The 17,330-nt window shown below is 37.5% G+C and overlaps 2 protein-coding genes across 2 annotated transcripts in view; one reads left to right on the top strand and one right to left on the bottom strand.

Moving 5' to 3' along the window:
- Positions 1 to 13,701, top strand: part of PHC3 (polyhomeotic homolog 3) — a 35,235-nt gene extending 21,534 nt beyond the window's left edge. Inside the window, 3 exon segments of the mRNA XM_009280548.2 lie at positions 274 to 424; positions 516 to 747; positions 5,275 to 13,701. Coding sequence (XP_009278823.1) covers positions 274 to 424; positions 516 to 747; positions 5,275 to 5,429 — 538 coding nt within the window. The 3' untranslated portion in view covers positions 5,430 to 13,701.
- A 1,434-nt stretch (positions 13,702 to 15,135) lies between these two features.
- GPR160 (G protein-coupled receptor 160) lies at positions 15,136 to 16,346 on the bottom strand. Its single transcript, XM_009280547.1, has one exon. It carries the CDS (start codon positions 16,344 to 16,346, stop codon positions 15,327 to 15,329), a length of 1,020 nt encoding a protein of 339 aa, XP_009278822.1. The 3' UTR covers positions 15,136 to 15,326.
- Between the last annotated feature and the right edge of the window lie 984 nt (positions 16,347 to 17,330).

Here is a 17,330-nt window from a genome sequence, read left to right as displayed (position 1 = left end):
TAAAATGCAAAGGTATTTCTATCATGGAAAATTTTTAAGAATGGGAAAGACAAACATCTTCCAGGGATGATTGAGGTGTATTTGATCTTGCACCAAGACAAGGGGTTTGAGTAAATGGCCTTTGAGATACCTTTCTCTTACATTTTTGTGACACCTGTTGTTGTCTTTGATTAGGCAGCATTTCTGTAGACAACAATGTAATTTTATTGTTACTTGATTGAATGCAGTCCAAAAAACTATTAATGCATTACTGAATATATCTTACTTCTTTAGGCACAGCCTTAGTTGCACTAAGAAATTTGGGCTGTTTACATCAGACAAGACCAGTCGCTGGAATCGGAAATCGGATAGCCAAAGTCTTGGGCGACGCGGGCGTCGACCGAGTGGCCCTGATGGGGCGTCACGAGATCCTTTTCTTAGACAGGTCTGTGGAGTATTTGCTTAAAACTATGGCATTGTTTTGGGAATTACCAAAAAAATGTAATACTGTAGTGTATTTGTACTACGTTTTCCAGCTTCCAATTACTTATCCATCTGCAGAAGAAGATATGGCTTCTCATGAAGATGCTGTTCCAGCTGCCATGACCACCCGTCTGCGAAGACAGAGTGAAAGAGAGAGAGAACGTGAACTTAGGGAACTAAGAATTAGGAAAATGCCAGAGAGCATTGACTTGTTACCAGTGGTGCAAGCTGACCCATCAGTATGGACTGTTGATGAAGTTTGGGCCTTCATACATTCTTTGCCTGGTATGTGCAATAACTTGTTCCATTTTTTTTAACAGTACAGCTCCTTGCTTTTTAGCATTGGTGTGATGAGTTGGTGTGGTTACAGCACTAGCATAGTCATTAGTTGGTGATAGAAACTGGAATGTGATTTGTTTCCTCTTGCTTGTTCCTTCAGCACAAATCCCATGTTGATAGAACTAGTCCCACTTCTGCTGTTGCATCCCAGCTGATGGAGATTAGAGCTGTTCCTCCCTTCAGTCTGACTTCTCTCAAGAGGTCAGTAGAGAGATCAGACACACTTCCCTTTTACATTTTTCTTCTCTTCCCTCCTTACTTGCTGCTTATTCAGTAGAAGAAGCAAGAAGGGAGTTCTTTCCCTTTATACAACTAAAAAATTTGAAAGACCTGTACTGATATAAGTCATTAAAAAAGAATAAGCTAGTTTCTTCTATAAAGCTAAACTTTGTTTTGCGTAGCTTTGCTCGGTAACTGAAGTGAAGATAACTTCTGCATATAGACAGACACAGCCTGTTATCGGAAAAAAATAATCTTGTTTCTCCTTATTTCCAAACCTTTTCTTTAGCTCAATTTTCACAGTTACCTTTATATCAGCTTCAGGTTATTTGACAATTATTTATCATTTCCTAACTATCATAAGCTTTAAAGTTCCACTCCCCCCTCTTTCCCAAGGATGCCATTCTGTCTGATCAGATACTGTAATCCTTTCAGGTAACAAGGCAGGTCTCCATAATAGCAGTCATACAAGAATTTTTGTTGCTTACCCATGTAACTCACATGTCAAAACATTGAAACCCAGGTTAAGTTTGTTCCTAATTTTCTAGTTTAGAAATGCTAAACCGTTTTTCTGTGTATCCCATTAGGCTAATAACCTGTAAGGAATGTATCTTCATTGCTAAGTCATACACATGGGTTTTGACAGTTAATTTTTTATGAAGTAGGTCAGGCAAAGAATTGAGTAAGGGATGTCTTAAATCAGCAAAAGTCATCCTTGAAGTACCTTTCTTCTGATGGTTTATAAATTGCAATTAAGTTACATTATCTGCTTCTGGGAACCTGCAGCGATGTCTGTAAAAACAAGCAAAGCTCCTTAGGTTTAAGACATAGTCATTCATGTTTCTGTGCTTTAGCTGTGTTACTGGAGTATGACTATATCACTCCTGTTTTGAGTTACTATTGTTATAGATTTGAGGCTCTAGTGAATTCAATAACTTCCTGATCCTAGGTTCTGCAAAAGAATAAACAATAGTTCCTGTCCTAGCAAACTTAAAGTACCACATAAACACAATTCACTTGCAAGTACGAAAACAAAAATATTATTCTTAAAATGTGGTTTCTGTTTTGAAACCATTACTTGTAGAATATTTCACCAGCTGCTTGATCTGGGGGGTTTTGTATTCTGTAAACAAGGTAATCTTTGATTTTAAACAAACTTTGTATTTTTCTGCATTTCATGAAAATTTATTATAATTACTCATTCCCATCCATATTAAGGCCTAGTTTCTCAAATACTTTTTTAAAAAAGTTCAATAGGTATTTAAAATTGTATTCACAACCTGCCAGAATTTTTATTGTTACATAGCTACGTTCATATTTTTTGGCAATTTTGGGGTTTATTCTGGTCAACATATTCTCAAGCCACTCTTGAAAAAATATTTTTTCATATGCTGTCAGAGTTGAATAATACAAGAAATAATATAATTGACTTTCATTATGCTATTTTGCAATAGATACTTGGTGCAGTCCATACAGACCATCTGCCATGTTGTAGGAGGCGGTGATTTGTCAGCTTTTCATAAACATCAGGGACATCTGTTTTGATTTACAGCTTTCTGCATAGAGTCTATAGCTGAGATCTAACTGCGGAGTCAAGTGTCCTTGTCAGGCTTTTCCTGAATTCCTCTGGAGTCTTTTGGAGAAATTAAGATTGTAGGACACTTCTACTGTTACTTATTTCTTCTGGGGGGAAGAGACAGCAGCGGTTTAAGCCCCAGCAGAGTTGTTCCTCCTTTCTTTCTTCAGTTGCAAGATTAATGGTCTTTCACCCGCTTCCCATTCTTTTTTTTAGCTAAGTCAACATTAATAAGTCAATAATTGCACAACAACCAATTGCGAAAGTGCTTAAGAATACCCAAATGTTCTTGGATGAGGGAACTGAAATACATTCAACTTCCATCCTTTGCTTTTCCAAAATGACTTTGAGAAAAGGTATTTCAGGAAAAGTGTCATGGAAATGCTTCATGTCCTGCTTAAAGAAAAAAGCCTGCAACAACAACCAATTATCTATTTTAATAGGGCAACTTTTGTTCCTAAATGCAAAAACTTCTCTTGATCTCTCAGATTCTTTGTAAATGCTGTGGTCTGACAATCACCATGTTCAGGTCTCAAGTCAGATGTACAGTGATACCTTTCACAGAAATACTTACTTTTAGTACTTATAGACATTTTGTCTGTTGTCAACACATAAATAAGAACCTTTATGATGATGTTAGAGCTGTTAAATCCTCCTGAGAATGGTCAGTTATCTTAAGATTTTCTCTTCGTGTTTCCAGCAGCATTATCTTCACTTTGTAGCTGGAATTGGCAGCACCATTCCAGGAGCTCTGTGACAACTCTGGGCTCCTGAAGAATGTTCTCTTACTGATTGTGGTACAGCTGGGCTGCACTAGTGCATCACTGTACCAGAAATATTAAAAGTGAATGTTATGGAATACATGCAAGCCATAAAACATTTTAATGGCTTTAGTGGCTGTATAAATACTGTTTGTGACAAACTAATTTGTTGGGTTTTTTTTCCTCCAAAAGATACCACTCTAGTTTCTTGTTACAATAAATAATGCCCAAGAACTGGGCATTTATCATGTATTAAAGCTGCTTCATTTTAAATGCTATGCAAAGTAGTCCTTAGTCTTGATTAAAAGTTATCCAGCTGCTACAGAGTAACTGTTATACTTTTGGGATTGTAGTTTATAGAGTTGTAACTGAAACTACAGGGGTTTAGCCTGAAACCAGAGGCTGCAATAAAATTCCACGAGACGGCCTTTCTCTTTTCAAATTATCTTTTAGTCTTTTCCTTTCCTTAATAAAGTGGCAGCTAATGGTTACATGAGGTCTGTTTAACAAATCATTAAGAAAAAAATCAGGCTTTATTCTTTGTGAAAAGCTAACCTTTTCCGACCTTGAATGTTACGACCACTACACAGTAATAATCCAAATGAATTAAGGTTTGGATGTCGATACTTCCTTACATGATTCCTTTCTATTTCTTACACATTTGTAAATCCATCAGGAAATTAGACTATCTGTTCTTTATAGAATTTAAATCTGAACACACAAGAGGACATGAAATTAGTCAATTGCTCTCATCTGGGGTGGAAAAGGAGTTCTTCAGAGTATTCTCATACCTCTGTAATAGTATCCCTTTAGAAAAGGAGAAAATATAAAAGTGCCAAAAAATAGGCTTAACCAAGGAATAATTAAAATCAGGAATGGAAGGTGGAATACAAATTAAAATCTACCTGAAAGGCTCTGAGAGAGAGAGAGACCACTGGATTCAGAACACAAACATATTAAAAACAGGAAAAACATGGTTATGGGGAAAGAAGTTTCAAATAAACAACTGACAACGAGTGCTATTATTCACATTGTTAGAAGGCATTTGTCCATATAACAGAGCTGCTATACAGCCAGCATAACTGACTGTTTCTGCTTAACAGATGTCCATAACATCTTTTGAGGAACCTTTTGTTTCCACAGTGTTCTTCAGTGGAAAGGAGCCTTCAGTTACTTGGGACAGGCTAACCCACGAAGAGTCCCTTTCTTATGTTGTAGGCCTCAGTAACCTGAGACCATGTTATTTCATGGATACTGAATAGGATACTGAAGAGTTTATCATTAAAAAAAAAAAAAATCCAACTAGTTTAAAGTTGCACTTGTGAAGTGACTTACTGCTGTGCATAGAATATTCACTCAGGTAACTGATGATAAATGTCTTCATGAGACAGTTATGCTAAAGCCCATAAATCAAAATTCTGCTTACTTAACCCAGTGGTGGTAACAGATGGAATTAGCTACAATTTCCAAAAGGTGTTAAGTGAATTTTCTTATTGAGTGGTACATAGCAGTAGAATACACATATATTTTTATTGATGGAAAGAACCCACTTGAATTATGTTCTTACTTGATTGCTATTTCAGTGGTATTTTGCCAGTCTCTTCCAATTGTGAGATCATGGCGATTGTTCCTCTTAATGAAATGAGAAAGCTGTCTTTGCTAGGACTTGAAATTTCCAATGAGTAATTCTCCAACAGTTACAGTGTAATTAGAGGCTGTAGTAAAAATTACTGTCAGATTATCTTGGAAGTTGCCATCGTAATATTGAACTCTGGCATATACCTTAGGTTCCACAGGCTAAGGGGACAAGCATTGGAAATTGTGTAGCTGAAAAGCTCTAGCATGGACAGAGTCATTGCATCTAAGAATGCACATTTCTTACCCCGTTATTTTTTTTTTTTTTCTGTTGCCTTGTAGGTTGTCAAGATATTGCGGATGAATTTAGAGCACAAGAAATTGATGGACAAGCTCTCCTCTTGTTGAAGGAGGATCACCTTATGAGTGCAATGAATATTAAGCTTGGACCTGCATTGAAAATCTGTGCACGTATCAATTCATTGAAGGAATCCTAGGGGGTGAACATGAAGGTTTAAGCAACGGTTTCTCAGTGACAGAATCAACAGTAATATGCCAACATCTTCACTGTGGCATGAGTGTTACTGTAACGTTTTGTTATATATATGGGGTTTTCCCCACGTAAAGACTTAAAAATGTTCCTTTGATTATACCAGGTAGTCCTCTGTAGTTTCAAACAATTAATAGGTTCATGGTAAAGCCCGAGTAATACTTTGAGTTGAAGTGGGAGTTCATGGAAAAACATGAAATGAAATATGCGGTGATAGGTTAAATATTCCCCAACATGTACTTTATCTTATAAGTTTAACACCCCAGCACCCACCCCAGTCTAAACGCCATTTAAATTGTGTTGCTGTATTCTGAAAGATTTTTCCCACATACAGCAGTTTTTGGACTGAAATAACAGAAGTGTCCACAGACGCTGTGGAAGCACTAATAACAGTAAAATGCTATGCATTTAGTTGAGCTCTCTGAGTTTCTTTTAGTCTTGAGCAAATTGTTTGTAAGGGGTAGGTTGGCAGCCAGTTTTCCTTGTGTAGGCTTACCCTCATCTCTGCCACTGTAGTATTTTCTTGAAGTCTGGAAATACTATAAACTATGTAGACGTCTCATCAAAATCCTCATAATCAGGCTACTGAAATGCAATGGCATGACACTCTTGCCAGAGGTAACTGAAGCACATGTTACTTTACTCTTTGTATGCTGCTATGCACTAAGAGGGCATTAAGTTGCTAGGTTTGTAGTTTCGCATGCTGCTAGTTAAACTAGACCAGCAGTTCTCAAATGTGGGTTCAGAGTGGATCCTGAGAAGGTGTGAGAACACTCAGGGTTCAGGTTCCCAAATGCCTAGGCATGAGGGGCTGAAAACTGCAGCCAGAACTAGCTCATGTTGAGACAAGGGTACTTTAAAGACTGGAGGTAGAGAAGGGATAGCATAGCTCAGATGCTCTTTTTCTTGATACCTCTTGTAACTTGTCTTTCCCTGTAGTGCATTCCCATTGCCTCATTGGAAGTTTCCAAGCACCTTTTATTTGTCCACTGGCTAGCGTGAGCTGGGCTTGCAGTAGCCTGAGGAAGGAGCACAGTGAGTTGCTCAATGAGGTCCTTTCAGAGCTCGGTGTAGGAGCAACTACTGCCACAGTGAGGGAGTCTGGAGCTGCAGGTGGGCAGGAGTGCCACTGCTAGGCAACTCTGGGAGAAATCTCTAGGGGCCCTGCTTTGTCCCTCTGGCAGAAGGTTTTGGCTTAGGTGCTGCAGACCTGGGCAGTGGGATTTTAGTGTCTCCCTCTGTCTTCCCTCTCTTGCACTCTATGTGGAACAAATATATGTTTCCCCAGTTACTGACACTCTCAGAAGCTGCTTGGGGTCTGAGGCAGCAGCGCCTTCTCGGCCTTTGTTTCCCCATCACCTGTGTACGGATGTTTGTGGATGTATTTTGTACCTTCTGTTCCCTCCCTTTTGCAGCTCCACTCCCCTTATGTACAGATCTAGATCCCTAAGCTCTTGTATAGGGAAAGAAGGGTATGTGTGCTGATAGAGTCGTTGTGTATATTTGAATTAAATATGTGTATGTGTCTGCAAATAATGTATTTTGTATTTTATGCAAATTAATGCATAATATATGATGTGTGGGGAGATATTCAGGGCGACCCTGAAGTATTCCTGAAAAGAAGAGGAACTGATCTAAAATTTGAGAACTGCTGACCTAGATCAAAAGGAGTCAATGCGCATACACTGGCTGAAAGGAAGGTTTATGACAGGTAGATTAATATGTATATTATTTAACTGATGACCTTAAAGAGTAAATTGGGATTACAGAAAAATCTGTGCTTCATTTTCCTTTAATTAGACTATTGCTTTGTTTCTATTAACAGACTTCCTACCATTATCTTCCAGAGATCAACATTAGAATCATTGTTTTTAATTACAACTGTTTGAGCTTACTAATAGCAGATGTTATTAGTATTTTTATTAACCACTGAAGCTCCAAGTTAGGACAACCCATTGCTGTTACGTGCTAGTATGTGGTGAGACCCCTTTTCCAAATGGCACCAAAGGCTTTAGAGAATTAACTGATGTCTGGGTTTATTTTGGAGGGAAGTTGCTAAGCACTTTCTAATTTGTTTTTTCTGTCTTCAGTTACTGTTGTCAAATAAACTTCTTAGTTGAAGGTTCAATGTTTGGCAACGTTCATTTGAAAGATATTCAAATTGTGGAGACAGTAGGTTCCCATTTGTAGCATTTCTGTAAGATACACTGTGTAGCATATCTGTAATATAAGTTCTAAAGGATGCGTTCTGTTTTGATGAGCTAATTGAAGACTAAAGATATCTTAGATATTTATCCTTTGGCTTTTGTCTTAAAGTTTTATTATTTTTATACGAAAATTTCACTGGCTAATTTCTAATCTGTCTTCTGATTGTACTGTTCTTTGGCAATGTAAAAAGTAGATATAAGTAAATGTGATTTGATAGTGGCTTAAGGCATATTTGAAAACGTGGACTTATGTTATGAGTCTTATTTAGACCTGCAGTTAATCACAGTGTTGTTACATGCATGAGAATTTCACGGTTGTTTTAATTTTGCTTTATTAGCTTTCAGGAGAACTTCTACAGCTAGTGTTTATATACGACTCTCAGACATAATCACTGACAGATGCCAGGAGCTCAGAGTAGACCTGATTAATGCACGTCTGTTCTGGTTCTTCTGGTACACTACATTTCTGTGGTTTTGGGAGAGCCACAGATAGTGAGTTATACTTTAAATATTCATGAATGCAGCGGCTAAAAATGTGGGCCTTATGCATATTGAAAGTTTTTTCTCCTTCACTGATTTTGGCATTAAGCAGGAACTTAAAAGCAGACACAGCTATGCTAACCTATACTGATAGAAATGCACATGTATTGGAGTGTTTGCCAGCATAGCTGTGTCAATAAAATCAGTTTAAAAAAAAAAAATCACACCTGTACATGAAAGTAGGCTGGAAAACTTCCAAGTGCAACTAAAGTCTACTTCAGGAGTTTTTGAATTTACTCAGAAAAGCAATATAATACTTAGAGTAATATTCCTCCGGAACCATTTTGCATACCAATCGCTTGTTTCTGTTTAGATCAGTGAGGTTTTCCCAGGTTTATATTACCATTTTCCATGGCTTTCCCCACAAATTAAGCTAGACCCTCTTGCAAAAGAGGAAGTATTGCAGATTTTAATTGACTGTTTTTTAACGCTTGCTCCCACTGGATGTGTCTACAAGAAATCCTTTTTATCATCTTTATTTCCTGGGGTTTTGTATTCTGTAGTCAGACTGCTGCTGTTGTGGGCTACATCTCACGGTAGTCCCTGCAATGTTTCAATTCCTTTAGAAAGGAATACAGGACACCATAGGATCTTAGCTCAAAAGGGGGAGATATGTTGGATGGCTTTTTCCCTTCCTTTTTCTCCGCTGGTCTCCATCCTACCCTATTCCTTAATGCAAACTGCAGCATTAGCTCAGGGCAAAACCCTCTTGCAGAGCACTGGGCTGAATGTGACTGTCAAGATTTCTTCCAATAGAATTATAACTATTACACTTGTCTCAGCTTCAGAGTTTATTTGGGGTTTTAAAGAAATGCACCTGAATGGTCAAAATGGGTATGCAGACTCCCCTGTTTAATCTGGCTCATATCGCTCAGCAACCCTGCTTTGCAGCCGAAACAGAGAACTCCAGCAAGGAAGCTCGGCCACCTCCACTGACAAAAGTTCTCTGGGAGCTCTAGGTTGCTCCTTGTTCAAAAACAAGCATTGCAAATTAATTGCTAACTTCTCCCAGCCAACCCGTATTGCCTCACATTTGGCACATTCATAAGACTTTATCACCTTGCTTGTATAGAGAATGAAAAATAACCATCTTGTCTAGTTAAACTGTCAGTTGGCTTGGATCACCAGAGAATGTTTGAAGGGTTTTTAAACAGACTGCATTGTAAATCCATTCTTTACCCATTAATACATCGTATTTTTTTTCCAGAAATGAAGTTCTTGATGGAGGGTACAACCTTTTCTAGATTTGTGTCAATGAGATACCTCAAATAGAAGGTTCATGTTCTGCAAGCATCCATTTCCTCATTCTTTCCTGTGAAAGCAGTTTTTTTCCCCCTAACTTCTTTTTGGACAAATCACAAGTGGGAATCCAGCCCTTTGGATAGAACAGATGGAGTCCATCATAACTGCAGATGTGGCAGCAAGAGGAAAGAAATGGGATAAAAATAAGTATTTGAGCGGGTTTACGATAGCTTTTGGATCGCTTTATCTCGATCTTAGCTGTAAGGAAATGTTTAGGTATAAAACCATTTCTTAACTGTAGCTCGAATGCAGGTTTATGTAGTGAGAGTTTGCTGGGTGTAGTGTCTTGCTCCCTGGCATACCGGGTAAAACTAATGCCTATTTCAGATGACTGCTCTCATTTTGGTATCACAGTATTAATGTGGAAGCTTACAGCTCAATAGCTTAAGAAATTTCTTACACATTGACGAAAGTATAGCTCTAAGTGATCAAAGAATTCAATGATAGCTGTACTGTGAGTCCTGGTTTTGCAAATAATTAGACATCTACATAATTTATAACAAGTAGTTCTTCTGATTGTATTGAGACTATTCATATTAAAATTAAGCACGTGTATAAAAGCTTGCAGGGTTATTTTCTTACCAGTATTGTACAGAGATTTCCTGTTAGCATGTATTTAGATATATAGTTGTCACTCACTAGCCAGACTTTTACTCATCAGTTGTTCTAGGCTGCAGATAATAACTCTGCAAAAGAATCAATCTAGGATACTTTTTTTTTAACATTCACCCAAATTAGTTTATTAGAGAGGGAGAGAAACTAACATTTTTAAAGTATTTTGTTTTAAATATACTGTTTCTGTTGAATGCTGAGTGGAACAGGTATGGACAGAGCTATAAATGCGTAATTTCAATGTAAGGTGTTAATAATTGCTCGTAGTGAATTAATTTTTAAGTCACTTGCACAGTGAGCTGTAGTTTCAGACAGGAAATATTGTGAGGAGAAAGAAATTTAAACTCATGTAATGCTTAGTTCATTTAAGCTAAGCTTAAATTAAGTCCATTTTAAAGGAATTTGCCTTTAGTCATGAGACTTTATTTGGACCCTGTCGGTTCTATGTAGTTATATCCACTGGATGGCTTTGCAAATAGTGACATTCGAAAAAGAGATGGTAATTACGGTGTACAGATAAGTGCCTGCTGTGTAGATGCTATGTCTACTTTTTCAAAAAGCTGTCCCTAATGTAGTCTGAGCTGATGGACAGCCTGTACCCTGCAGTCAGAGCCTGGGACATAGACTGAATACAAAAGCAGTTAGCACACATTACCCTAATCCATATGAGTCAGGCTGATTTGTTTTTACGGTCTTTGTAACTTCGGAGGAGCTCTGTCACGTGCCATTTCCTTCTCCATATAGATTTCTAAATGTGCTTTTTGCCCTGTTGGGTGTCAGCTGTGTTGGCTGGAGCATTTTGTGTCCTACTTGTCCCCTGGGTCTCATGGTCAGCACTTCCACATGTATTCAAGGCCCCCATCCTAAGCTGCTGTGTAGGTTTGTGTAACCTCTACATTAAAACTTACACACACCTGCTCATTCACTTGAAGGCTGTGCGTATTATGTGCTGATCTCTTATAGCTAAGTGGAAGGAAAAAACAAAATTCAAAGACGTGAATATGCTTGTAATTGAAGGTATGTAGTAAGCTATAGTTTAGCTTTTGTAGCCATTGATCTAACTTTTCCAAAGCACAGTTCTGGGAGTCAGTGTTATGAACAGATTTCAAGTTAAAAAATTTTAAACTTCCAGCATGTATTAGCTTCCTGCTGAATTATCCAGTTAAGGAGCTAGAAAAAGGAGGTCTGAAGAGATTTTTTTCCATCTAGAAAGAATTAGAATTTGAGCACAATTGTACATTCATAGAATGGTGATCATAAGTATCGTTTAAGTGCAATACATAACACTTAAGGAGCATTTTAATTGTGCGTAAAAAGCACTGTATTGTTACGTAGGGTTGTTGAAAGGCTTAATTGTTCATAGGTACTAAATCAGGGTATCCTTGCTGATTATGGGATTAGGCTAGAAGCACAAATATAATTGATTCATGAGGCCTATCTGCTTTGTGGGTGAAGTCTGGTCAAGCTGTGGGAAGACTCGTGTTGTCCTCCGCTACCTGGCCAGCGTATCGGCAGCCAGGATGTTGCCATCCTCTGGCAGCTTTTTGCAAAGTCGATGCTTGAAAGAACAATGAGATAGTCTGCGCACCCAACTTCCTTTTTAAGTAGTCTTTGTGTTACAGTGTTAGCAAACCAGTACTGATCAGGAAAGATGAGTGTAAAGAATGAAGGGTTTTATTAATGAGTGCCAAATACTTCTATTTAGAGTTGAAAACACATAGAATATCTCATTAAAATCAATGTTGATTTTTAAGGGATTCTTTATATGAGGAAAGTACCGAAGTTTCTCATAAAGGGTTAACACTTTAGCCGCTGTTACCATTAATATAAAATAATCCTATAAGAATTAAAGACTGTAAAGTATTTGAATGGTATAAGGCCATTAGTTGCTGGCACAGCGCAAGGAGTAACGTACAGAGGAGATAACAGCAGTGGTTGTCTGTAGTTCTTATTATTTCAGATATTACCACCTTCCTAGCATAGCTTCTCTCCTCTTTCCGTCTGGCAGTGAAACTGTAATCCTGTTCTACACAGTAATGGTTTATGGTTATATGGCTGGACTCAAGGTTCAGTGTTAGGACTTCCCAGAAACGCTAGATAAAAGAAAATGCAGAGGAAGACTTAGTCGTCAGGAGGGTAATAGGATAAAGATCACTTCACAACTGGTATCTCCCTCCATAAAAAGTCAAGGATAAAAGTGGGCTTACAAAGAGAGCTACTATTAATGTATTTTAAAATAGTTGCTTAGCAGATGCCACAGTTGGATGCCATGTGAAGACCTGTAGTGCCACTAGTACCTACTCGGTGGGTGTAGTGACAGCCTAAAGGATGATGCTCTTTGGCACTTTTCCCCAAAGAGCATGGAAGAACGAATTTGATAGTAATACACTGATTTAACATCAGTACATTAATATTTGCTTTGGCTGCATGTTGTGGCTTCCCTGTAAAAAACAAAATGTTAAAAACTTAAAATGGCTTTAGAAGCACTGCAGCAACTATGGGAATTCTGCCACATCAGGATAGATGGAGGTGTGTAAACTTTAATTACAGGTTGAGAAGCTGAACCACGCTGGTAAATAAAATACATCAGCAGCCTTACCCCAACGTCTTGCAGTTCCAGTTCTGTATACGTTAATGAATCAGAAGGGTGAGACTAACCACATGAAACAGAAGCATCTGAAACGCATGTTCTTGAAAATAACTTTGCCTTCATCTGGTGTTAAATGAATTTTAAATTAGGAATTTTCCCTTGCCTTCTGAGTCTGTAGGGATTAGTTACGTCATGATCTTCTGAAATGCCTGGTGCATTACTATATTTGAGATATTTGCTGGTTTTTAAATGGCATTAGGTTTTGTAAAGTTTGTCAACCCCATTTCAGTGGGTGTCCAGTTTATATAAAACCTGAAGAAATGCTGTTCTCAAGCGCTAAATAACAGCAATTACAATTTGAGAGAGCAGGGAGTGATTGCTTAAGATTTGTTTTTCAAGTTAACATTGTACGTGCTTTCCTACTTTTAACATGGAAATAGAATTTCCTCCAAATACCTTTTCCAGCATAAAGGATGAAATAATTTGTGGTGCCAAACTCTTCAAACTGTGTTGCTAAGCATTGCCTCCTCTTATTGCACTAGTTTTAAAATTCCGGTTTTGATCATTTACTGTCCTTTCAATGGCCTTTTTAACAAATTTTCTCCAAACTATTTTCTACTTCTTAAAAATGCTCATGTCCTTTTGGTTACATCACTGAAACCTTAAAGAAATTTACCACAGACTGTGGGTGAAAGAAGCACTATATGGGGTGAAGTAATAAATCAGAATGATGATTGGTCTTTGATATAGTGCAGAAATGTAAGATTAATATATGATTGAGATGTGATTGTGTATTCTTATGGAGTGATATACTGGAATATTCTTTTACAAGAAATTTTAGCCCACATAGCATTAAATTCTGCAATTAAATCTATATCTATAGTTGATATATAATAAATTATAACCCAAAAATTAAATTTTACAGTTGAAGAGCACATAGTGAACTATGTAAAAAATACGATCTTTGTGAATCATATACTGGAATATTCTTTTACAAGAAATTTTAGCCCACATAGCATTAAATTCTGCAATTAAATCTATATCTATAGTTGATATATAATAAATTATAACCCAAAATTTTAATTTTACAGTTGAAGAGCACATAGTGAACTATGTAAAAATCTTTGTGAATCATTTTTTTAAAAAGCACTTTCCTATTGCCAACTAGCATGTGAATGAATTTTAATTCTCTCATTAAATTATAACCCAAAAATTAAATTTTACAGTTGAAGAGCACATAGTGAACTATGTAAAAAATACGATCTTTGTGAATCATTTTTTTAAAAAGCACTTTCCTATTGCCAACTAGCATGTGAATGAATTTTAGATTCTCTCATTTGTTATGATCTGTAGAAGTGAAATTTCTTTAACCTGTCTGTTAATGGGTAAATTCATCATACAAATGCTGAAACAAAGCACCTTATACTATGCTGCTTAAACTTGCTTGTAATTGCACCTTTTGTTATCTGCAGATTTTTTCTTAATGAGTATTCTGGTGTGATATCATTGTTCCCTGTGGGTCTGGGTGAATGATTAACCAACCTACAGCATCATTTACTTACATAGTTTCTATTTCAGTACAACATTGTATTGTGAGTTCAGTGCTTCAGAAATAAATGCTACTTCCATTTGTCTGCTTTGGTTGTGTATCTTTTTTTCTCTTCTACAAAATTAAATCGAGACTGTCATAAAACTGTAAGAATTTGAAAACTTTGAGTACTTTTGCTACAGCCTGACTACTCCTTCTCTTGCTGAAGCAGTCCCACTTCAAATTTAACTAATTTTAAAGTAATTTTGGCTTCAAAATAAATTATATTTTAATTTAAGCCATTCTTTAACCTTGGGCATGTATTTATGTATAGCAATTAACCTTGTTGCTCTCACTAACTATTTAATTTGTAATATATACATTAGATGAGAAGTAGCAAAGAAAGAATGAAACATCACCACCTTTCTTGTAGTTGTGGAAGTTGCACATCTTGTACTATTTTTGTACTATGTAAACAAAGTTTATATTTCTGTAGGAGTTGTAGCTTTACATTAACTAAAACAATTTATTTCTTGTTAAGGGTTGTTGTCTGTTTAACTTAAACTGACAAAAAGTCACATTTAACAAGAAAACACACTTCAAAAAAATCACAGAAGTTGTTTGAACCTTTGACAGTAGGTTAACACATGTACATAACTGATAAAAGGGCTCCAGCTTTGAAGATGACTTTATTGCATTTTGTACTATAAACCCCAAGATCATTCCAATTTAAAGCAAGTGTAAAATTCTAGTACTAAACATAAGGTTTAACTTGAAAACTTGTTTTTTGTAAGTAGTGGTCTTTTCTTAAACCCGTACTTTCAAGTTAAATTCTCTGAACTGGCAGGGGCTTACTGCCCACTGGAACCCAGTGTGGAAGTTGCGCAGTGTCGCACACTCTGGTGCAATATTCATTACAATATGGGTGGATGATGGACTTTTTTCCATGGGTTGTAGCTCTGGAGACGTTTCCTTGTATTATCTGTAAGGACACGGTCACAGAACATCAGAGCACACACTTGTGTCGCACAGCACTGATTTGCAGTCTTTTCAGTCAGCAGCTCATTAACAGATTACAATTACTCTGCCTGGTTTATCAGATGGCTCTGTGTTTTCATTGTTAAATGGCATAAAGCAGAATTTCCAGCTGACAAATGGATCTGTAGACCACATCTCCTCTGTCAATTCAACATCGTGACGTCGACACCAGTATGCTACTGCGATGAGAAAGCTGTTGATGAAGTACAGCCAGGGGACGTTCATCTCCATGTAGGCTGGAATCCGAGCACCAAGAAACAAAATGATAATTTGAAGAAGAACAAAAGGTGCCCATGTGCCAAGAAAACAGATGAGGAGTCTGGTCAGGAGCTGCCACTTAAAGCAAGTGCTGTTGTTGTTAGACACATTGGAGAACATCAGAACAGGCTGACTGGCAAAGGAAACTACCCTGACAGACAGCAGCATGGTTGTAACCTCCTTCTGACAAGCCAGGACAGCCATGCCTATGAGCAGCACCATGGCACATGAGACCGAGTAGCTCTGCACGCTGGCATAGAGAGGACACTGATAAGGTGAAAAACGGCTCTGAATTTCTAGTTCTTCACAGATAGCAGGAACTTTCAGAATACAAAAAAACCCTGAAATCCATATAACAACCACAGCACATACATAAAGTAATCTTTGACCTCTTTTAGGAATTTGAGAGGTTTGGGCTATAGTCATGTAATAATCCAGACCAGCCACAAGATACACTGGGTAATGCAAAATACCGTAGGTAAGAGAAATTATCTGAGTGAACAGGCAAATGTGGTACTTTGTAAATCGCACACCCCAGAGTGCAAAGTCCTCAAAATAGAAAATGAAGGATATACTCATCAGCAGTATGAAATCGAGAAGTGCCAGTGAAACACAGAAGTATCCCATAAAACTAGCTTTCACTTTTTTTTGCTTAACTTGCAACATGAAGAAATCAAGGAACACTTTTCCGAGCATAATCAGGAGCAACATGCAGCTGATTTCAAGAGGTTGGCTGACCTGGGTGTAGGGGTACTGACCAGAACAATTTTCACAGAGTATGGCAGCCATCCTCCAATGGTGAGAACCAGCAAAATAAGTATCACACAGCACAGTGCTTCATATCTGGAAAGAAAAAAAAAAAAAGACGTTTGTAAAAATTTATTTCTGGGTACCTCTACCAATTAGCTAATTCTCCATCACAGCAACTACCAAGCTTGAATCTGAATTTTCCAGGCTCCTTAATTAAGAGTAAATAGCTTCACTAACACATCATTAAATTGTCAAGAAGTACCTAAATTTTATGTTCTTTGAATTACATTCTTGAGAGTTAAAAGGTCAACATAGACCTAAGTTACTTTTCTAGCTACTGTCCTGAGGAAAGGTTTAGGAAATAAAGTTGACTGTGTTCCTTTCCTTCAGAAAGCATCGGGGGTCTTTCTGGCCAGCTGGGCAGGGGGATGGATGTTTCAGAGCTCCTACATATTTTGAAGAAATTAGACAACCACATAGGACAGAAATCATTCAAAACACAGGAGATGTTACAGTATGGCCTCACAGTTCATTATGCTTACAGAATCTATATGGAATTGAGACTGCAGAAATATCCTGAAAGCAGAAAAAGCGTCAACCCGACTCATCCTTTTTCGGTGCTAAAATCCTGGAACTCTGAGGCAATCCAAAGCACACACACTTCATTAGCTGATTGGGCTTTTTTGCTCATCCTTTAGCAATGTAAGTACTACGATGATAGACACCTCAGAACAGCTGTTTTTCCCCTTGGACTTCCGTAAGTTTCCTTATGATAACTCTTTGCCATGTGTTAATTCCTAAGGAAAATGAACACAGGATGGCTTTGTGTATGTCAGCAAGACATACTAGTCAAAGTTGTACATGCTTTCTTCTCTCTTTCCTAAAGAAACAGGATGGTGTCAGCATTCTCGGGAGCAGTAGAGAAAAGCTGAGAAGCCAAGGCAGCTGTAAAAAAGAATTGCCTCTTAGGATCTCTGTTAACAGTGATTCACTTGTATTTACACAGACACCTACATTTTATTA

The sequence above is a fragment of the Aptenodytes forsteri genome, unplaced genomic scaffold (genome assembly GCF_000699145.1).
Source record: "Aptenodytes forsteri isolate BGI_AS27 unplaced genomic scaffold, ASM69914v1 Scaffold179, whole genome shotgun sequence".
NCBI lineage: Eukaryota > Metazoa > Chordata > Aves > Sphenisciformes > Spheniscidae > Aptenodytes > Aptenodytes forsteri.
This window is presented reverse-complemented; position numbering and strand designations above follow the sequence as displayed.